Below are 23953 nucleotides of genomic sequence, written 5' to 3' on the forward strand. Positions count from 1 at the left end.
TCTTATAATATATCTAATATATCTAGGATAATAATAAATAACCTAATTGGATAATAATAGGAGTATATTAATCTAATTAAAACTCCTAACTTAATTATCTCTTAATTAATTTAATTCACAAACCTAATCAAATTAGGATTAATGGAATTAAAATATTTCCTAACTTATTATATATAAATTTCGGCCTCCCCTAATTAAATGGGCCTTACTGGGCTCATTTGGACTTCCATCTATTAATGACATCCATCTCTCTTTTGGTTCCAAGTCTTATGTGTGATCCATTAGGTTCTTACTACTTCTGGCCGTATGCAACTATTAAATTAATTTCTTCAAGAATTATATTTAATCCTTGCATAACGGAATGATGTACTGAGTATGTTATTGGCAAGTCTGTAATCATTCCCCCAGAGTCCGTTAAGAAGACAGGTTGATTCTGTCGTTAACCCTTCCGTATTAGTTACGGTATAATTCGATCCTTTATCAACTACATCCTTGAACTGAATCTTATGACTATGGGTGATGTCAAGTCACATATAGCGATACGTTCGTTTTACTTGTATAGGCCGAGTCAACTCAAATAGATAGGTTAAGTGAAATCTGTATTTCTTACTCTTAAGCTATCACCTTGCAAGGATTTAGAGTCGAGTCTTCCACAAGCGATCCTTGGATGTATCTCCCATTAATCGGGAGTGATAAATGCTCAATCCAATGTATAACTACCCTGACATTACCTCCTGTGACACCCAACCTTTGCAGTTCACACCCCAGAGTCATCTCTGTTAAGGATCGTGGGACCGCAGGATCAAAGTCTCACATTCAGTAATTCAGGATGACCAATTAACATTCCTTTGAGTCTGAGGATTAGTTATACCTATTAATACCAATGAGATGAACAGGTGACAAGGATGAATCTACCCATCCTGTTATCTCAAATCGGATCCCCAATCCTAATGAACGACGTTTCATCGGATCTATGTAAATGTCCAGATATCTATATATATGAAGCTTGTGAGATCAGCTTTCTGTCGGACAGAAGACATTGTTACATACAAGTCTCAACAGTGATATATCAATCCTAAACATATCACTTGACTTGGGGTGGTTTTAAGTTTATTAGTTTATTATAAAGTTTTGTCTCACTTCATGCTTGTATGAACACTTTATAATCACTTTAAACAAACTTACGGATTTCCTTTTATTTAGACTTTATTTAGTGCTTAAAAGGGATTGCCTTTATATAGTTATAAAACATATATCTTATTAAAACAAATGATATAAAGAACAATTCATTTACATTAAGTTTGTATCCTGCAACAATTGTCTATAGGACACTAAACCCCAACACCTTTCTCTGTTTCTTTCTCTCTCTAACCTCTCCCTCTCCAATTTGTTTCTCCAGCTAACTCATCTTTCTCTTTATACAGATTTGTGCGAAATCATCATCAAACGCTTCTTCATTTGTTTATTGTCGAACCTTGCAGCATTAAATATCGAAAGCACTAAATTCAAAACTGCTAAATTCTTATTCCCATCCATGGAGTCTTTGATCTCGTAAAAGCTAGTGGTGCGCGTGGTCGGTTAACCAGTCCATTAAGGTTAATTCGGTCGGTTAACCATTTATCGGTTTTTTGAAAACACTAACCATACACTAGTCCACTAAATTCGGTTAACCACTAATCGGTTAACTAATTATTTCGGTCGGTTAACCTTTTATTTCGGTTTCTAACCATTAGTAAATAAAATAATAATAATAATAAAACTTTTAATTTTTATTGTGAGTAGAACGACGGGTTAATGGCGAGTTGAAGAGATTAACAACATAGAGAGATATGTGTGCATTATGTACGTGTGGACTATGGATTGGACACTAGATGTTTCCCTTACAACAACTTTTTAAGGCATTAAATTACTATTTTTTTGGACTAGAATTCTTATCATCCGTGCTTTACCAACTAAGCCCTATCCATTTATATTAATTTCACTAATTATCTACTTTATGACAAATTTGATAGTACACAACATTTGGGATGAAATATTCCATCATTGAGTCTTAATTACCAAAAATAATTAGTGTTTCTTATTAAATTTGCTATTGATCCCTATGTTTATTTTAAGTGGGATAAAGTACAATTATATGTATAAATATAAATATAAATAAATATATTTTTATATATTTAATTGAATTCGATCGGTTTCGGTTAACCGCGGTTTTTAGAATATGAAAACCGTAACCGTAACCATTAACCACTATTTTTAAAATTAAAAACCATACACTAGTCCATCGGTTTCGGTTAACCTTATTTTCGGGTTGGTTTCGGGTTTGTTTTTCGGTTTTACGGATTTTTGTGTGCACCCCTAGTAAAAGCTGTCATTTTCGAAATGGAATTTATCAATCTCTAGTGACATATCTATGTTATAAACAGTGTGCAAAAGCATAGGTTGAGTTTCTCATCCGGCACAATAGAAATCGGAGTGTGTGGCTCTCCTGATTGCTGGAATGAAGACTGATGCGATAATCCGATGCACCAAATCTAAAATCCCTCGTCCGTGGTTGATATCGATCAGAACCTTGCATATGATTCTTAAATGAGTTGTTATTCTCCATCAGTGGAAAATATTGAATGGAACTCAAGACTTTGATGTCAGAATCAAAACGCTTAATTTGGAAAAGGATTTGAAAGAAAGCCCATAAATTTCAATGTTCAGTGTCACGGACACAGCCTCTTGACTATCTGTCGACCGTGCGGCACTAGTAATTTCACCCCTATTACTAGTTCAGCCTTAACCTCGTATGCTTAGCTACCACGCTAGGCAACGTTATGCAGCGGAAAAACAGGATCTTGCACAAATGCTAAGTGAGGAAAACACTCTTATATTAGAAAAGAATGCTTTACAAAGGATAGCTTACAAAGTAGCACTCACACTTGCTCACACTTTGTGATTTTTGTGATGATGTTTACAAATGAACCCTTCCCTCCTATTTATAGGCAACCTAGGAAGGTTCTAGAATACTTTACACAAATAAAATCCTAGAATATTCTAGAGAAAGAACAAATAAGAAACATAAAGAAAGGTTGGGACATTTCTCCTTTGTCCCTAGAAGCTTCTCGGACCATTCCTGCACTTTCCGGAATATTTCTCGTACCTTCCGAACTATTCCGACACGTTTTGGCACATTTCGGCACGCCCCGGACCAATCTGGCACGTTCCGGAAGTTTCTGGCCCGTTCTGGCACGCTCCGGGCCCGTCTGGAATTTTCTGGGCCCGTAGCTCGGCATCCTGAGGTTCAGTAGGCGAAGTCTCCCGCAGCTCCTGGCCGTCGCTCGCACCTTCTGGCAGCCCCTGGGCCTGCTGCCTGCTCGCCCCGCACGAACCGAGGTTCTTTGTGCCTACTGGCACGCACACGGGCCCGACGGCTCCAGCTCGGGCCCGTACTTTTCCACCATGGCAATTTTTGCCATACTTAACATTTCCCCCGCACATCCTTGAGCACATAACTCCATAATGATCCCAAGGAATCACATACCAAATATGAAGACATTTGGAATCGTCTAGACATACCTTAGGAAAACATGTGGTGTGTGGGCTTGACAATGTTCACCGACAGTGTGTCCCAAGTTGGTATAAGACACACTATAGGGGGGACCTTCTCTTGGCCAAATCCTCCCCCGGCTGCCTTGTGCACGATTGCACATACAATTGGCCCGATGTCCACCGGCATGTCCTGCATGGTCCCGATGAACAGGAAAATGACCGTTTTGCCCCTGGCTCCTTTCTCTTAGCCCTTTGGGCATTTGGCTCGGGCCTTCCCACGAATGACTTTAGGCGGGCCGTGACATCAGGCATAGGAAATTTAGATAATAACAACAATGAAAACTTGTATAATAATAATTTAAAAAAAAAAAGTAAGCTGCAAATTGATTGAGGGGTCTATATAAAAAGAGAGATGAGTTAGAGAGGGAGGGGTTAGAGAGAGAAAGAAATTTGAAAAGAGAAAGAAATAGAGGGATGAGGATGAGGATGAAGATGAAGGGTAAAAAAGAGAAAGGTAAAAATTAATTTTTTTTAATAATTGTGGGTCCCACTTTTAGTGATGATTTCAATAAAAAATGATAAGGTGGCGCGTTGACCATGCGTTGACCGGTCATTTTTACCTGCTGTACACCAAAGTAGGAGGTCACCTATAAGGTCGTACATATTAGTGTGACAAAATGGAGGTTGTACACCAAAGTGTGAAACAGAGCAAAGGTTGTACACCATTAATGAAATTTACCCTTAATTTATGACCGGGAGTGGAAAGCTGAGCTGGTCAGATGATGGAAAAGAAATGAGGAGAATGGAGATTAAAAGAGGAGATGTTTATAGGTTATATGCAGGTTCTGTTTTCTTTGTGCAGAGTAATTTAGAGACTGAGAGGCAAAATCTCAGGATTTATTCTATCTATTCAAATACAGATGAAGACATCTATGTACTAATTTCTGTTCTTACTCTCATTCATTAGGGATAAAATGCAAAATACAGATTTGACTAGTTTAAGGGCAAAATTTTGCAGGTGGGAGCATATTCAAGCATAAGTGATCTGGTGCTTGGATTTGACAGGAAACTACTGAAATCAGCATTTAATGCTGGAGATGATGTGGTAGAAGAAATGGTAAATGCAAGCAGACCAGAAGCTATAGTGCATGCAATGCCTGAGGAGGAGAAGAAGAAATCAATATTCAAAGAAATTGAAGCAAGAATTGTAAAAGCTGTGATTGGAAACACTGATTCCCCTTTTTATGATTTCAGTAATGGCAAAAAGAAAAGCAAGACATTCAACATTCTTGAAGCTAATCCTGATTTTGAGAACTGTAATGGCTGGAGTGTTACTGTGGATAGAAAGGACTTGAAATCTCTCAGACACACTAATATTGGCATTTTCATGGTCAATTTGACTAAGGTAAAAAGAATTAACATTAGATCATTTTTAACAGGTGGGTTTTGATTTGCAGGGATCAATGATGGGGCCACATTGGAATCCATTGGCTACAGAGATAGCAATAGTTGTACAAGGGGAAGGGATGATAAAGGTGGTTTGTGGAAGCAATGCAAATGAGACAGAATGCAAGAACATGAGGTTTAGAGTTAAAGAAGGAGATGTTTTTACAGTACCAAGATTTCATCCAATGGCTCAAATGTCATTCAACAATGATACATTTGTGTTTATGGGATTTAGCACATCAACAAGGAGGAATTACCCTCAATTTTTAGCTGGGAAAAGCTCTGTTCTTCAGACTTTGAGTAGAGACATTTTGGCTTTGTCTTTTAATGTGACTAACACTACCATTGATGCTCTCTTGACTCCTCAGGAGGAAGCAATCATATTGGATTGCACTTCTTGTGCTGAGGAAGAGGAATTGAAAATGGTAAAAGAATGGGAGGAAGAGAAAGCTAGAGAGAGAGGAGAGGAGAGGAAGAGGGAGAAAGAGAAAAGAAGAAGAAGAAGAAGAAGAGAGGAAGAGGGAGGAAGAAAAGAAGGGGAAAGAAGAGGAGAGAAAGAGGGAGGAAGAGGAGGCTGCTAAGAAGAGAGAAGAGGAAGAAGAAGCAGAGAGGGAGAGAAGGGAGAGAGAAAAAGAGGAAGCAGAAAAGGAGCGAGAAGAGGAGCGAAAAAGACAAGAAGAGGAGGCCATGAGAGAGCAAGAAGAGGCTAAGAGAGAACAAGAAGAAAGGAGAAGGAAGCAAAAAGAAAAGGAAGAAGCAGCAAAGAAGGAGAAGGAAAGAGAAAAAGAAGAAGCTGAGAGAAGGGAGAAAGAAAGAGAGGAAGAAGAAACACGGCAAGAAGAGGAACGGAGAAGAAGAGAAAAACAAGAAAAACGAGCAAGGAAAGAGCAAGAAGCGGCCAGGAGAAGAAGACATAAGGAAAAGGAAGCAGCAGCAAAGAAGGAGAAGGAAAGAGAAAGTGAAGGTGAAGGAGAAGCAGAGGAAAATGGAGTAGGAGGCATGAGAGAAGAGATAAGCAGAAGAATAGCTGCAAGAAGATTGTGGAAGGCTTAAGCTAAGGGTGCATCTGAAAGAGATCCTCAGACAGATCCTATGTACATGAAAATAAAAGCTTCTCATCTGTTATGTCCTGTTTTTTCTAAGCTTTTTATTCCTTCATGTCAATAAGCTCTTTGATCTTTGCACAGACATCATGTGCAAAGTCTTTGTAAGATAAGTTTTTGGAATCTATTTTTCTTGGCAAGTCTGTGTGAGCTCTTATTTGATAGTATCAAAATGGGTTATCATCTCATAAAATCTCCTGTTAGAAATATCTTCAAGCTAATGAATTTCAATACCTATTTCTGAGTCACAAATTCCTAATATCTAGCTAAACATTGGCCACATGAAGCAAAGAAAATAAAACTAAAACCTTGAGATGGGTAAATTCCTGTTGATCAGGTATAGTTAATATTCTGAAATAGGCAACCATATTTAGTCATAATAATCATATAAAGAGTCAATCTGGGTCTTCAATTTAGCTCTAAAGCAATCTCCATATCAATTTCATTTTAGAACTTCATACCAATTTGATATTTCACCAGTCACGCTTAGTTTACAGTGGTAAAATACATCTATTATCAGAGGGTTATTAACATTATGATCTCTAATTTCTATTTAGTTTTTAGATCAAGAATTATAGGGAATTATGGGGTTAGTTATAGGGTTCTCTTAGATTCAAGAATTATAAGGTTAGTTATAGGGTTTACATTCTGTCATATTAAAGTCTAAATCAATGAAGTCCAAATGACTTTCTTTTATTGATGTTACAAAACAATTATGATCAAATACCGAATTTTTGTTAGATTTGGATTTCAATATTAAAGAAATGTAAAATTCAAGGATATATGTTAGTAGCATTTTATCTTGTTGATTTGTAAGCATTTATGTATAGAAAATTTCAGGAACTCTCAGACAATCGATGGATTTTATGCTGGTTAATTATCAAAAGTGATCAATTATGCTTAAAACTAGTCTTAGCAATACCATATCAAAAGGCCATTCCATCAAGTAAAACAATAATTTTCAACTGAGCGAAGGACAGGTTCATCAATGAAACATAGTTATCAAAAATGCAAAACTTCATTAAAGTAAGGGAAGACATTAATGAGTATTTTGCTCAACTAGGTTTATTGACAAAGAGAGAGACAGTACCTTCTACTAACCTACAAGGCAAAAGAATGCATCAAAGTACAACTAATTGGCGCAGCAACATACCAGACGACATAATTCACACCGTGTTAGAGCTCCTTATGCATGACACGACAACAGTTATATCGTCAAGTTTACCGCCATAGTATCGGAACCCAGCTTCTTGAGCAGCAGATGAAAAAGGTGTCTGCCGGTTCTTGTCAAGTGCTCGTTGACGTGCCAAAGCTGCAATCTTCTGGGCTGTTGATTGAGGCGCTAAACCAGCTCTTGCAGCATGAACAACAATGGCAGTGACCTCGTTGTTATACAAGTTGTCGAATAATCCGTCGGTGCCAGCGATAATTATATCACCGGAAGAAACAGGAAATGTGAAAACCTGAAACCATTTGGTTCCAAAAGGATGATTAAAATAAAGCAACCAACAGGCTTTTCTTCAAATTTTCATATTATTTGCTCATCCAGCCAAAGCAATTCCTTGTGGAGGGAAAAACTGACCTGTCCGGAGCTGGGTAAATCGCCACTGCCTCCGCTCTCAAGTTGGTATGTAAAATTGAAACCGTGCTGCTGCACAGGGGATTGGAATACGGTGTGCCCATCTCGAACCACCATAAACCCACTGTCTCCTAGATTAATAGCATTTATTCCCTGAAAAAATAATACAGATGAAATGTGGTTTCAAACCATAAAGTTCTATTGTTCCGTCATATTTGAAGAAATACAGGAGAGCTGAAAACGGGAGCTTTGAGAAATTCATAGTAATGGGTGACCCTGAGACATTGCTCACATCCTTAAACTTGAACAAATTCGAAGTCTTGACTAGCGAGTAGTGGCAAATAATAAACTATCGATTTCTTATGTTAATCCGGACTCAACAACATCTTATCCTAGAAAAGTAAAAGACATGGGAATAACACTTCATTATGCTTTTTGTTCATTAGAGTTAGAACCCTACATTCCTCAAATAACAACGAGTACACAGCGAATCTGAAGAATAACCTTATTGGAACGGATGAAGATTCGTATTATAAGAGACCTCAATGGTACTAAGAATAACCATCCAGATATCCAATGGAAAAAACAAATAGATATGACAATAAGAAACCTACACCCGTAAAGAGAAGAGAGCTGACCTCATTTGTAAGTGCAATTATACAGGCTGTTGATGAACCCGGAGCTTTTGTGCTTGAATGTGCCTTCTCCAGCACTCTGAATGGATCAATTGATCCCCTGGGCTCCTCTTCAATTGCACTTACTGAATTGGACATAAGTTCACGAGCATAATCTCCGGCGTTGATTCCAACATCTGCCCAACCCCCTACTCCATCTGCCACACCAATGGCTTGTTGCTCTTCACATATAAAGTGCGCATCTTCCCCACCCGTGGCCTCCTTATCAGGATGTGGCAAGTAACAAGATCCTGATATCAACTTCAATGTTCTGTCACCAAGAGCAATTCTCCAAATTAACACTGAGCAACTAAGTAACTACAAACATTTTGTTAGTTAAAGCCTAGTTTCATTAGCATAGTTCTCAAAGAAAGGTGACACTCTCTAATTTGAATATGCATACTATCATAAAGCCAGCAATACAGGATTTGTTTGAACATAAATAATAGGAATAAGATCCAAATTTGCATCTATCATTTTTTGAGAGTGCAGAATTACCCTAATGTACGAAATGGTAAATTGAAGGAAAATTTTACTTCTATGTAACGGAAAATGCTGCTTTAACCATTATTTAATGGTCACATCGAACTTCCAAACATCAATTATGTCTAAAATGTTTAATGTGTTACTAACATAGTTGCAAATAACCTGTCAAATGTCAACAACTAAATCTGCTATATATAAGTTAATCATAAAACAATTACAGAAGTGTCTAAATTGTTTAATGTGTTAACAATCTACCAAAATGGCTTGTTTGGAATGTCAGATGTGGCAGTCAAAACAGGGCATTCTGAATTCATGTTGGGCATGAGTAATTGATCTTGCTTAAAAACATATGGAGGTAAATTTTCACCATTTTGTATGTTACATGTAAATCTACACTTCCCCAAAATGATAGGAGCAAATTTGGACCTTATCCCACCAAGTAACTACATACAATTTGTTCGTTAAAACCTAGTTTCATTAACATACTTCTCAAAGAAGGGTGAAACTCTCTAACTTCAATATGCGTATTATCATAAAACCAGAATAACAGGGTTTGTTCCAACTTCAAACAAATTGCAAAGGCAACAATATAAATCATAAAGTAGTAGATAACTTCAACGAACAGAAGATAAGAGCACTTACTGGCCAGATACCAGAGTGGAATTTACTGGCTGTTCCTCCTTAGAATTCCCATCAAACGACATATCACGAGCGGCCCCAAATTGAAGAGAAGACAAGGTGTTGAAGTTTTTCAACAATGGCCTAGACCCAAAATTATTCAAAAATCCGACCTTTCTTGAGTACCCACAAACCAACCGACTTTTGGGCAATTCCCCATTAATCATTCTCACGCTCGATTTCAAACAATTAGCTCTACTTCCATCGGCGAAAAACGCACCGCTAGGTTTGGAGAAGTCCAATCCATTCCCACAAGTAGTAATAATATCATCCACATGAATATCGTTAAGAACAGGTTTAGAACCAGAGGCAGCCATAGAATAGCCACCAAGAGAACGCCTAACTGAGAAATTACTGGGATTAAACAACGAAGAAGATGAATTCCTAGTAATTAACGCTGTCCTAAATCCTAAATTGAGCTTCACAAAGAAACCAGATGGCATCTTATCTCCTAAAACTAAAACCAAATAGCGCCGCTTCTTCAATTAATCCTTCGAATAAAAGGAGAATTCTCATCAGGAACCTGAAATGGGTATTTGGAATCCAAAATTGCTCAAAAACAGCAGAAAGAAAGAAATTGAAAATTCAATGGATAACGCTAAATAAGGAAAGGAACTAAAAATGGAAAAGAGATATTGAAGAAAAGACGCACCTTTTGGGTTATGAAGAGAGAGGAAAAATTGATGGAGGGAAAAAGGATTGAGATGTGAGAGTTTGGTTCAAATGGAAGCTCCGAAGATGGGTCTACCGGGTTGGGGTTGGGGTTGGGTTATCTCCGGAGCTTCTTCTCTCTCCAAATCTCTCTCTCTCCTCTCCCTTTCTTACTCTTCAAGAACAGTGTGAGAATGAGACGCCAAAAATATTTTGTTCTACTTTGAAAAGTCGGTACCCGCGTGTAATTTCCGTAACCCTATTTTTTTATATTTCAAATTATTTATTTGTTATATATTTAAATTAAACAGGACATCCATAAATTTTATAAATAAATTTATATTCCACAAATTTAATAAATAAACATTAAAGATTTAAATTTCTAAATAATATAGGAGTAATACACAATTTAATAAAAAAAAAAGCACAAATTATGAAATATTTAATATTAAAACTCATCATTTCTATAAAAAAATATAAAAAATTGTCAATGACTGTTAGCTTATTACATTAACTATTGGCCGATTACTTTTTGGTTGGCTGATGATTGTGTAAATTTGTTTGGTAAAATTTAGATAATTATTAATAGCTATTTATGAAAAATAACAAATAAGGACATGATAAAGTCATTAATTAAGGATAAAGGGTAGTTGGGGGGTAAAAATGTCATTCGAAAAAAATAGAGCAATAACCTAATGGAAAAAGCTCATAAAACTAACTTTTTCAAAATTAGTTTTTTGGATCTAAAATTAGAGGTTTTGACTAGTCCAAACCTCTAATTTTACCCCAAAAAGCTTTTTACCAAACAAGGTCATAGTATTAACGGATAGTACTCTATGAGTATTCTCATCCTCATCATATAGTAGTCACATATATCTCTTTTTTTAAATCTCATTCTCATTTCAAATCTTTTTATACAAGGTTCGGATAGTCCTGTCATGATCGAATAGTATTTGTTACCCGTGAAATCCGCACATGTTGCCATCCCTAGGTATAAATTTAGCCTTATGTTATTAGAGTGGTCTCTACGTGCAAAACAATATCATTTTAAGTACAATGTTTAATGTATGGTGCAATTTCAAGACCCATTAAAAAAAGTCAAATTTTTTTCATTAACAAAACACACACGTGGTAATATTAGGTGGTCAGAATAGTTGAGGTTGGATGAGGTCAAAATATGAAAAAGAAAACTAATCTTTCGTGAATGGGCATTGAAATTGCACAACTTGGTAAATATTAGATTTAAGATTGGTTTTGTACGTGGTAGACTAAATCTGCTCTTCTACAATAACCATATGCTAAATTTATACTTTAGGTTTTGGGGTTTTATTTCGGCTTTTAGCCGGGAGATAAACACATTATTTGTTTTGTTTTATTGCTCTACTATGGCAGATTTAAAGTTTCTTCTTTATTTGTAATTTTTTGTTATTTCTGCCTTTATGGATGGTTGTAGTATATTTCCCTATATGTGTGGTATCGTAATTCCTTTATGGAAAGACAAAATAATTTTATCTATCATCACATAGATTTTGCTTATTGAAAAATCATAAAGTCATTCCTGGAGGAAAAAGACTATAAAGTCGACTCTGGGTGGAGTGTGCTTCTCGCTGTTGTACCAAAAAGAGTTTCAAGTACAGTCTAATATTGCTAAATCACGATTTATGATATTGAAGATTCAGATTCAAGTTTTTCTGATGTACTTCTGGATTGTATTTTTTTAATTACTTATGTCGAGATGTACTTTTTTTTTTTTTTAAGGAAGCTATTATATTTCTTCTAAAAATATGTTATTTAAGATTGAAGATGTATATGCTTAGCGTGAGTTAATTTTTCATAGTAATGTTCAGAGAGAAAGCTAACATTTAGAAATAGGAAACTCCTGATTTTAAAAAATAAAAAATGTGGTTTCACAATAAATATGATATTAAACAACTTTAATTCTTGAAAATTTTCTTTTTGAGTTCGTTATAGGCCAAATTTAGAAAAATGAAAATTTTGCCAATTTAGATGGACCTGCTAATATATATAAATTTACGGACTGATAAATTATTTACATTACCAATTAAGGTTGATTTGAGTGGTTAACAACATCAAATCGCTTAAACTAAAAACCGTGAATTCAAAATCTAATATAGCAACAATTTTTAATTGGAAGAAGATCTGTTTAAAGAGGAGAAATTTTACAGTACTCCATCAGTAATACTCCCGACTATTAAAATCATTTTAAATACCACTGTAAAAAGAAAAAATATAAATAAATGTGTCCTGAATATATTGGTCATGAGTATTATTCCGGGAGTATCTAAAATTTTCCGTTTAAAGAGTAGCTGACAAAATTTTGAATTAATTATAAAAATAAATTATTTACATTAATTATAAAAACATTTTTGGTCCCCAATTTAAGGAAAAGGAATGAGTGTTGCAAATTTGGTCCGAAATATAAATATATGTAATAAATATGGCCACAAATTTTCTTTGTAGCTCTCGTCTGTTGGACTTCATCAAGGGCCACCTATCCCTCCTCTTCTATCAATTTTTGGCTAAGGTCCGGGGAATATACTCGTGTACTTAATTTAAGGTACGTTTGATACAGTAATTTTCACCTGGTCAGTAGTGAATTTGGTCAATTACCATTAGATTTAAGTTTATTAAAATCATGTGGTGGAGATTAAAATCATCATAAGGTTTGGATTCGCTCATCCTAAATCTAATGGTGACTAACCAGGTGAAAACCACCAATGTTTGATAATGTTTTGTTTTCTTTTTTTTTTTTTTGTGAAGAAGAAGAAGTTTGATAATGTTATTAAGGTTTGAATTTTTTTATTAATTCGAGCTTAAAAATTTATAAATATGAATTTATAGTTTGTGCAGTTTGTAAATTTAAATATCGAAGGATTTGAAGTAATTAAAAATATTGAATTTATAAATTATCTCATGTACAAAATGTAAATTAATAAAAATATAAATATTATTTGATCAAAATATTGATTCACATATCTTTTAATAACAAACCACGAACCATTGTTCGTAAGTTTTTAAACCATGAGACTGTGTTTTAAAATTAGGCAAACCACATTTGTTTTTTGTTATTTTATCCTAAAAGGATTAGTATAGGGATAAAGTCTAAATTTGCCCTTATCGTTTTCTAGAAAGAACAAATTTACTCCTAATATACAAACTGATACAAAATTTAGCCATGATATTTCCAAGCAAGATCAATTTTACTCCTACGTAATGAAATATTTGAACGGGCTTGTTTGAGCATTATTTAGTTGTACATTAGACCTTCCAAAAATTAATTATGACTAAAATATTTATTATATTATTAATACAGTTATAAAAAAGTCATACCAAAATATCAACTACTAAATCTACCACATATAAGTTAATCGCAAAAAGAACTGTGAAAATGGTCTAAAATATTTACTGTGTTACTAGTATAGTTACAACCAACATGTTAAAATACACGAAATGATTAATTTATTTGGAATGTCTGATATGACAGTTAAATAACTGATAAACTAATTTATTAGAATTTTTTATTAAATAAAGGTAAATTTGATAGAGATAAAGTTATACCATTTCGTAAATTAGTTTGGACCTTATCTCATTAATCTATCTAGTAAGGATGAAGAAAAGAAACATTTGGTCCATGAGTGATTTGGCTGCAGGGTCAAAATTATAGAGAAAATTGTAGAGAATTGGCTGAGGTATCAATTCAATAGAATTTTGGAATATCGCAAATAAATTAAAAAATTATAGAAAATAAATTCATATAGGAAAACCTGAGTATAATTTTGTTTTCACCCTATTTCTATTTTCATTTATCAAAAAGTTAATAGTATTATTTTTGTCCGGTTCTAATTCTATTTTCACATACAATAAAACCTTTATTTTTTTGAATGAAAAAATATCAATTAATCAATGAATGAATTGTCTTTACAAACAGCACTCTTTAACTAACTAGGCACTTGAAAACTAACAAACTCAGAAGCATTGGAAATAGATTGCCTTGCAATTACATGGGCAACCACATTCGCATTCCGAGAAATAAACGACACTCTAATATCCTGTCTAACTCTCAACCTCTCTTTACATTCATTAATAATCATCCCAAGCTCAGAATAATCCACAAGAGAAGAGTTAAAACCATCCGCAACTAGCTTGGCGTCAGTTTCAATCTGAACATCCACCAGCCCACGCGAAAAAATCCAATCAATAGCCCGTCTAAGCGCTAACGCCTCGACCACAGCAGCAGAAAAAACTCCTTCCCTGCAAGAACTGATACAACCGAGAAAATCTCTCGTATAACTTCGCAACACAGCCCCAATCCCGTGACAGCCTTGATCCTGAAAAATAGCACCATCTATATTGCATTTAGTAAGCCCAGCTAAAGGCTTTTGCCATTTTACCTGATGTCGAACCCGCCCTCTCTTCACATCAAAAAATCTAATCTGGTTCCGCCTCCATTCATCAATCCATCTTCTTGATTGTTCCACCGCAAAGGACGCCTCCATAAGACACGAATTCCATAGCATATTATTCCTTTGTTGCCAAATAGTCCAAAGAACAGTAGCCACACAACATGTAATCGGAATCCTAATTCTTCTACCACTCAACCTCATACGAGTTGGAATACACAATGAGCAAAGACGCCATAAAAAAGATTTTACCTTTGGAGGGAGAGAGAGAGCCCATAACTATTTCCACCCTTGAATAGGAACAGAAGAAAAATGATTACTTTCTAACAATCTATATCCGGATTTAGATGAATAAACTGCATTCCTTGTATAATGCAAATAATTTTGTCAGCTAAAGGTTGAAAAGGAAGAACCATATTTACCACATCATTAACATCTTGCCCATTTAACAACAAATTTAATTTTCCTCTATCCCAAATCCTAGACTCCTCCACAATCAGATCAGCCACCTTAAAATTTTCTGTACCTGCCAAAACAGTAGACGTCACCTGTAAAGGAGCCTCACGATTAATCCAGGGATCCTGCCACATCAAAATACTTTTACCATCACTCACTCTCCACCTAATACCCTTTGCCAAACCATCAATATACGCCCACATACTCCGCCAAACATAACTAGGATTATTTCCAAGTTTGGCGGAAAGGAAAGCAACATGAGGAAAATACTTCGCTTTAAAAATCCTGCTAACCAATAAATCTGGATTGTCTATAAATTTCCATCCTTGCTTACCTAAAAGTGCCAAAATAAACTCTCGTAACTCCCTAAAACCAAGACCCCCTTCCGCCTTAATCCTACACATATAGGACCAATTAAACCAATGAATCCTCTTTTGCCCATCACTCTTCGAACCCCACCAATAAGAGTTCATCATTTTTTGAAGATCATCACATAAAGATTTAGGGAGAAGAAACGTACTCATACAGAAAGTGGGAAGGGCCTGTGCAACTGACTTGAGCAAAACTTCTTTCCCAGCAGTTGACAAGAATTTCGCACTCCAACTGTTAACCCGTTTTCTTAAGCGATCTTTAAGAAAGCCAAATACTGCTTTTTTAGACCTCCCAATCATTGAAGGAAGTCCCAAATATCTACCAGAATCAAGAGGATTATGAACATTTAAAATTGAACAGATATTAAACTTGAGATCAGCCCTAGTATTAGGACTAAAGAAAATACCCGATTTTTGGAAATTAATAGCTTGCCCAGAAACCATCTCATACTGGTGAAGAACATCAGCAACCGTCTGACTATCCTCCAATGTCGCCCTAAAGAAAAGGAAAGAATCATCTGCAAAAAACAAATGAGAAACTCGTGGAGCCCTCGGACACACAGCACATCCTTGTAATCTGCCATTCTCTTCAGCCAACTTAATCAGCTTTGATAACACCTCAGCACACAATATAAACAAATAAGGTGATAAAGGATCACCTTGTCTCAACCCTCTGCTCGGAGTCACATTTCCAACAAGATTCCCATTCACAGCCACAGAATATGAAACAGTAGTAACACATAATCTCATCCACCTAACCCACACATCATGGAATCCCAACCTCACCAAAACAGCCTCCAAAAAGCCCCAATCAACTCTATCGTATGCTTTACTAATGTCAATTTTAAGAGCAACATGACCCATCTTTCCTCTATTCTACCTTTGCATAAAATGTAAGGACTCAAATGCAATTTGTATATTATCCACAATGGACCTACTTGGCACAAAAGCCGATTGATTCTCTGAAACAAGTTCCGGAAGAATAATTTTCAACCTATTTGCAAGAACTTTAGCAACAATTTTATACAAGACATTACAAAGTGAGATAGGACGATAATTCTTAATAGAGTCCGGGTTGTCAAATTTGGGGATTAAAACTATAATGGTGTCATTCAGATTTGCAGGAAACTCATTTCTGCACAACCACCCAGTACAAGCAGAAAAAACATCAGTACCAATTGAATCCCAAAAATGCTGGAAAAACCCCGGGCTCAAACCATCCGGGCCCGGAGACTTATCAGGATTCATCTGAAAAACAACAGACTTAAATTCCTCAATTGAAAAAGGGGAGATAAGAAGAGAATTCATTTCCTCAGAGACCAAATGACTCAAAACATCAACAGTATCAAAATTAGAAACAGTAGAAGGAGCAAACAAACCAATGAAGTAAGAAATAATATGGTCCTGAATTAAAAAAAGTATGTTTTATTAGATTATTATAATTTATTGTTTACTATTATTATTTGTCACTAATTAATGTTAGCATATGAAAGATGTTATTATAAATAAAATAAAAGGGTGGTGACCAAATCAAAAGAAAAAAATAAAAAAATAAAAAATAAAAGAATGGAAGCATGGATATTTGGATGGCAAGAGTAAAAGAATAAGTATATTGACTTAAATGGTTCTGAACTTGTGCAAACAAAAAAAATTGATTCGCCCTGAACTTTCAAACTCCATCAATTTATATAAAATATTCAATTCGTTTCATAAACTTACGTAAAATGTAATTAATTAATCATTTGATTGCAAAAAAAGTAAATTGCATATGAAAGATTTATTGTGCACGCCTTAAAATATTATACATGATTCACAAAATAGATTAAAAATGAAGTTCTTACTTGCTCAACTGTAAAACTTATTTTTCTAATGTTAGAACCGCAGTACACTGACATTGATCGTTCTACTTTTTTAAGATATATGTAATACATTTTCTATATTTAACTTACTTTTTTTTTTACAAATGAGTGATAATATGATTACATTTTCCACAAATTTAAAGGCTAACTAGATATTTTATATAATTTAAAGGGACTATCGAAGTACTTTAAAAATTTAGACAAGAATATTTTATATAATCAGAAAGCAAATAATATATTAAGCCGATAATATTTTTTAGGCAAATTTTTTACTAAAAAAAAAAAGTGGCCGTGCAATGCATGAGATTAAAGCTAGTATATTAAAAAGTTTGGTATGCTTTATCTCATTAATATATTAAAACGTTTGGTATGATGTGATTTTCTATATAAGGGTTAATTGCACTCATGATATATACTCCAAACATCGTAAATAAAAAATCAATACCATAAAACTTCATTCTCAACATTACACTCATTTATCTTTTGCATTTGATTTCTGGTATAGTTTTTTTAAACTGGATTTTCATAATAATAATAATCAATGGAAAGGACATGCAGGGCGTCTCCAGCATTTTAGAGGTCCTAGGCGTATTGTGCAAAAAAAATTCATATCTAAATCTAATACTATTTTAGAAATAATAAATATTAAACAGTAAAATCAATAAATTATTAACTAAAATTCAAGTCATATAATAATAATATAAAGCTAAGAAATTATTATTCTTCTTGCTTTTGTACATGTAAAATCGAGTTTTCTTTTATATATTTAAAATCAAGTTTTTCTCACCAGTCATGCGAAAGCAAGCAGACGACAAAATATTAATTTCTGGAAATTAATCTTAGTTGAGAAGAATTTATCTTCAAGATTAAAAATTGGTTGAGTCGTGTATTTATTATGAATTACAGGCTTAAATTACTATTTGGACATCGATTGATTCAAGGAATCTTGTCGTTTGACGCTTGATCTATCCAAAATTTTATCATTTGTCCACTGAACTATCCCAATTGGTGAAATTTCAATCCAATTTGGATGGAAACTTAATAGAATTATTGACATATGATGATATTTTGATAACTAGACTTGAGTTTAGATATTTGTTTTCTTGTTTTAATCTCATTAATTATTTGAGTAAAATCAACTTTAAAAACGTACGGCATGTCAAGTCCATATGTCAAAATATCACCACATATCATAATGAAACAAATTTATCAAGACTTCATCAAAATTAAGTAGAATTTCATCAATTTGAATAGTATATGGTCCTAATGTGACCAAATGATAAATTAGTGGCCAAATATTAAAATTTTAAATAAATCAGGGTCTAAATAACATTTTATACCAAATTACAAATTGTAATTTATAAGTGCATTTCGTCTTGTAATTAAAAAAATAAAAAATTTAAAAATGACTACAATAACAAAATAATAGTTTATACATTGTTTCCAAATATGAAAAAAAGTTCAGAAAAAATCAGTACATGTGTTGTCAAAAGAAAGAAAAAAATAAGAGAAAAAATTAACCAATAAATGTTGATTCAAGAAATCATCCAAATTGAGTGAAATTTCATCAATTTTAATAGTTTATGGTCTAAATGTGATCAAATAATAAATTAGTAGTCAAATACTAAAATTTTAAATAAATCAGAGTCTACATAACATTTTGCACCAAATTACAATTTATAAGTGAATTTCATCTTGTAATTTATTAAAAAATAAAAAACTTAAAAATAACTACAATAACAAAGTAATAATTTATACAATAACATAAGAGAAAATGTGGAAAAAAAATGCTATTTCAGGGAATCAAACACTACCCCTTATAAACATCTCCACTATATCTTTACCATTCAGTCTAGCAGTATCTTTTGTTATATATTTAAATTTATATACCTTTTAACCATATATGTTTTAATAATTATCAAATTTAAATAAAATTCAGATCGGAGGCCCCCGTAAGTCGGAGGCCCTAGGCGGCCTCCCCCTAGAGCCGGCCCTGAGGACATGTACACGACTCGTAGATAAATATTTCATGTGAATTTTTAAAAAAAAAAGACAATGTCAATAAACTCAACCCGATTAAACCGATCCAGGTTAAACATGGAACAGATCTGAGACAATTTTTTTACATAAACATGTCGGGTTGGATTTGTTGACATGACATTTTATTTATTTATTTTATTCACATGATTTTTTTTCTGAGGTGTCGTTCACGTGTCCATTCCAGTGATTGTTATTATTGAAATCCAGTCGGATTGCATGATCAATAATGGATCCTTATTTTCCATCCTTGTGTCTAGAACCCACGTTCCTCGTAAATATCATGGTGTACATAATGTTGCTCCACCACTAAACCGACACTTCCTTTTCTAGCACATGGAAGTCCATGGATGCAATTAACTCGTTTTGTAATGGAATGTCTATTATATTAAAAGCTCGTCAAAATGTTTGGTTATTGTTTTTGTAAAAACAATAGAGAGACTGAAAAATGTTTTTATGTATATATTAGTGATTTGTTGTAGGCATTTATACAACAAGAGGAAAAAGCTAAATAAGAAAAGCTAATAATTTTTCACTCATTGACTATAACTATTAATTATTTACATCTATTCACATTGTAACACTTCCCATCAAGTTGGAGCATATATATTTATCATGCCCAACTTGTTACAAATATAGTTTACCTAAACTCCATTTAAGGCTTTAGTGAAGATATCTCCAAGTTGACCATCAGCTCCAATATAAGTTACGTAAATGGTGTTCTTTTCTAGCTTCTAACAAATATATCATATCTTGGGAAACTCGGCCCAAAAAAAAAGAAAAAAACCAAACTACTCACAAAGCATATAATAAATCGTGGTGAACTTGACCAGGAAACAAAAAAAACTACTTGCAAGGCAGATAATAAATCCTGGGAAACTCAACCTAGAAACCAAGATAGGAACCGAGTTGAGAGCTAAGTTTGAGCTGGAAAGGATTAGTAAATATGAAAAATTCAAGGCTGCAAATTTGTACTTGAAAGATCTTGATGAAACGATTAATGATGAAAAACCGAAAGAATTATTTTCTGAGTTTGGATCTGTAACATCATGCAAGGTAATGATTGACAATCAATGTCTAAGCAAAGGCTCTAGTTTTGTTGTCTTTAGTACACCTGAGGAAGCTTCAAAGGCTTCGAATGAAATGAATGTGAATGATATGAAGGAAATCTATTTATGTCGTTGTTTCCCAGCGCAAAGAAGAAAGGAAAGCTCGATTACAAGCACAGTTTGCTCAAATTGGAGCCCCTAGCGCACTTTCACCTTTGCCTTCAGGAATTCCTGGATATCACGGGGAACCAAAGATTGCACCACATAAACTTTACTTTATTCAAAGGAATCCTCGTATGATGCCCCCTCAGCATGCTGATTATGGCTTCCAACAGCAGCTCAAACAATAAAATCTTATGTGGTTGCTCCATGTAAACGTCTTCTTGAAGGTCCCAAGAAAACATTTTTTATATCTAGATGATGCAAGGACTAATTGGAACAAGCCGTCATTGCGAACCCGGAAGCAACACCATAATAGTCTAGTATAAAATAGTACGCAAATCAACAAAATATAATGGAAAGAAATTCAACTTTCCATAAACCATAAAAAAAATGGAGAAATGGGTGAGATGGAAGAAATAACAGAGTAGAGAGAAATATTAATCGATAGAATATCCAATCAACGGAATACTATCATGATTCTGTCCAATATGCCAACAGATACCGAGAATTTAACTATGCTCTAATAGCATATAAAGAACAATACAAAGCTTGGAAAATATTCTTCTGTATATTATTACTGATTAGCTATAAGTATTTATACATGATGTAAAAAGTTAAATAAAGAAAGCTAATAAATTCACACATATTGACTATTGACTATACAATTGACTACAAACATCTATTTAACAATTTTTAATTTTCTTATAACGGAATCATCATCACTGCATTTTTGTTTTTGCATAAATTGATATAATTGTCTATTACATTTAAATTTTGATTTAATCCCAATTTTACCAAACTCTAATACAATCTCCAATACATCAATTTAAATAAGCTTTCTGCATTTTTATTTTTTCTGATTTTTTTCATTTTTTTAACTTTTTCTTTAAAAAAATTTCAATTTTATAATTTTTTTTATGTTTTTTCTCTCCATTTTTCTCTTTCTAATTTATTGTTTTTCTCATTTTCCTCATTTCTCTAATTTTTTTTTCTCGTTTGTCTTGTTTTTTTATGTCTTCCTCGTTGTTTCTTCAATTTTAGTTTGGTTCGGTTATTTTTACTATCTGTTTCGGTTCGGTTTTAATTCAGACGAAGTTTAGTAATTGGTTATCTGTTCGGTTATTCCATAAAAAAATATTGACTTAACCAAAACAAAACCGAAGTTTATATATAAATAAAATCATAATCTCATTTTATATTCCGTAAACCAAAGTGTATGTACATGTGTATTTAGTTTTGAATATGGCAAATCAATGTTAATTTCAATAAAATTCAAATTTATAAATAATTACAATGTCTTGGCATAAAGAAATATATTTTCTTGTATAAAAATTTATAATTTTAAACATTTAAATTAGAAATTTATATATTTTGGCTATTCGATTAGTAACTAAACCGAGCCGAAATTTTTCGGTTAATTAATATTCAGTTACCAATTCTATTCGGGTTGGTTCAGTTTCTAAAATATAGGCTATTTCGGTTCAGTTAATCGACAGTTCAGTTCCGTTAGTAATCGAACAGAACCGATGTTCACCCCTAGACATATCCATAATGGTTTTAACTTTCAATCCAACACGAAGTTAACAAGCGCCTTAGCTCAGGTGATGAGATGGATTTTTTCAACATACTGAAGAGAAGTATTCTATTTTATCCTATGATGAGATCTCTGGCCAGGTGCACTCTTGCATCGGCTATTGCAGTTTATGTGAAACATTATTACTTCAACACCATCCCATATGACATTCTGTTCCATTTTATAATTTTTAATTTCCTTTATCGAGTTTTACACTTTTGCTAACTTATTAGGAAATGAAGAAATACACGAAACTCGAATCATTTTTTATATCACCGTAACATATTACAAATATTAAACGCTTAATTTACATGTTTCATCAAAATTGCTTCAAAAATTCCTGAAATTTTATAAAAAAAAAATCATAATTTATGGGTAACTAAAAACATTTTCTGAAATTTGAAAATGATTATAAAATATTTAAAAAATAAATATTTGGTTCAATTAAAAATTAAATTTAAATTTCTATAAAATCGAAAAATCAAACAAAGAGGATGGAAATAAATGTTAACGACGACCTACAATAACGAGGAGAAAGGAGAGAGATGAATGAAACTCTTTACTATTTATCTTATATCTTGTGAGGAGTTAAAGTCACATGGTTATGCTATCTATTCATAGCTTGTAATTAACAAATCCTCATTACTTACATGATCCAGCTTTATGTTACCGAGCCAGGTCTGAGCCAGGCCAAAACCTTGTGTGGCGCCTCGACTTTCTCCCAAGTCTCGGTCAGCCAACTCCTACCGAAGAGTATATCCCCTTTAAGCGTCCTGTCAATGCATATATTGGTATTCCGTTCCGGAGGGTCTCCCTGTAATTAAACCTCGCCCTAGAATAGGCACGCACTATGGGCTCTCGTTGGCCCCGTAGTGTCCATAGAGTTCCCCTCTATGGAGACATCTGTCTCCCTTTACGAATGACGTATGTCCGATTCTCCTGTGTCCCTAGTGGACGGGGATGGATCGCTTAAATCAGTTTCGACTATTGACTCCGGGGGTAACAGAGATCCAACACCAGAGTAGTACATGTCCCCTATAGTGTTACTTATACCAACTCTGCATCTTCTACCAACGTACGTTAATATGTCCCTTTCGCCACTCCATATCAAAATCTTCTCGTAGCTTTTCAATGCTTAGATTGAGTTTGAGTATGACCAAACGCACACGTTACACTTTGGCCCATTCAAATTACAAAGATATTATATTTCATCCGAATATATTTACATACACCTTCATGTTATAACTTTGATTTTGTTTCGTGCATTATTACGATTTTCACTACAAAGTACCAAATTCCAATGGTGTAATTTCATTCTCATAATTTTTCCATTGCTTAGTTGTAATCTTTTTCAATTGAATGCCCATAAAAAAATATCAATAAATTTGTATTTGAATAGAATTGCATCCTAGCTCAACCTTTTTCATTGTATCATGAATATTGTATTTACTGGAATTATGGTCATAATATGATGGAACCAACATATCCAAATTAAAAGCAATTATTGAGGATCAAACTTTAGTAAACTCCATATATATCTTCATAATAGATTTTTCTAATTTCAATCCAAGATTAATATATTCATAAGAAATATTCACTATTGATTCAAAAAAAAGAAAAAAGAAATATTCACTATTCTTAATGTAATCTTTTTAATCGTCTATTTAGTTGTATTTTGTGGTGGTATTATTATACACTGGGTATAATACATCCGATCATTAAAAGATGGATAAATACCAATTAAAAAAGGGATAAATACCAATTCATGAAAGATGATTGATGCTAATAAATAAATATATACAAGTGGCATTATTTGATTAGACGTATTTATTACACCGAAAATATAGTAGAGCTTTTCAGTAATAAAGATCTGT

The 23953-nt window shown here is 33.7% G+C and overlaps 2 protein-coding genes across 2 annotated transcripts; one reads left to right on the plus strand and one right to left on the minus strand.

Annotated features, from left to right (window-relative positions):
* Positions 1–4282: 4282 nt before the first annotated feature.
* Positions 4283–5561, plus strand: LOC136229901 (vicilin-like seed storage protein At2g18540). The gene is made up of 3 exons (XM_066018767.1): positions 4283–4468; positions 4553–4939; positions 4992–5561. Exons 1-3 carry the CDS (start codon positions 4283–4285, stop codon positions 5559–5561), a joined length of 1143 nt encoding a protein of 380 aa, XP_065874839.1.
* Positions 5562–7082: 1521 nt separating this feature from the next.
* On the minus strand, positions 7083–10339 carry LOC136230208 (probable protein phosphatase 2C 80). The gene is made up of 5 exons (XM_066019194.1): positions 10153–10339; positions 9465–10023; positions 8301–8607; positions 7666–7815; positions 7083–7546 (listed from the first exon to the last, which is right to left on the minus strand). The coding sequence occupies exons 2-5, from the start codon at positions 9941–9943 to the stop codon at positions 7250–7252; spliced, it is 1233 nt and encodes a 410-aa protein (XP_065875266.1). The 5' UTR covers positions 9944–10023; positions 10153–10339; the 3' UTR covers positions 7083–7249.
* Positions 10340–23953: the final 13614 nt, after the last annotated feature.

Source organism: Euphorbia lathyris, chromosome 5, assembly GCF_963576675.1.
Source record: "Euphorbia lathyris chromosome 5, ddEupLath1.1, whole genome shotgun sequence".
Classification (NCBI taxonomy): domain Eukaryota; kingdom Viridiplantae; phylum Streptophyta; class Magnoliopsida; order Malpighiales; family Euphorbiaceae; genus Euphorbia; species Euphorbia lathyris.

What these genes read in the sequence shown, in the direction of transcription:
- LOC136229901 (XM_066018767.1), top strand. Translation starts at nt 4,283, where the DNA reads ATGACCGGGAGTGGAAAGCTGAGCTGGTCAGATGATGGAAAAGAAATG. An exon ending in ATACAGATGAAGACATCTAT is followed by an intron (nt 4,469 to 4,552) that starts GTACTAATTTCT and finishes AAAATTTTGCAG; the next exon opens with GTGGGAGCATATTCAAGCAT. An exon ending in TCATGGTCAATTTGACTAAG is followed by an intron (nt 4,940 to 4,991) that starts GTAAAAAGAATT and finishes TTTGATTTGCAG; the next exon opens with GGATCAATGATGGGGCCACA.
- LOC136230208 (XM_066019194.1), bottom strand. Translation starts at nt 9,943, where the DNA reads ATGCCATCTGGTTTCTTTGTGAAGCTCAATTTAGGATTTAGGACAGCG. An exon ending in TCCACTCTGGTATCTGGCCA is followed by an intron (nt 8,608 to 9,464) that starts GTAAGTGCTCTT and finishes TCTTGGTGACAG; the next exon opens with AACATTGAAGTTGATATCAG. An exon ending in ATTTACCCAGCTCCGGACAG is followed by an intron (nt 7,547 to 7,665) that starts GTCAGTTTTTCC and finishes AAATGGTTTCAG; the next exon opens with GTTTTCACATTTCCTGTTTC.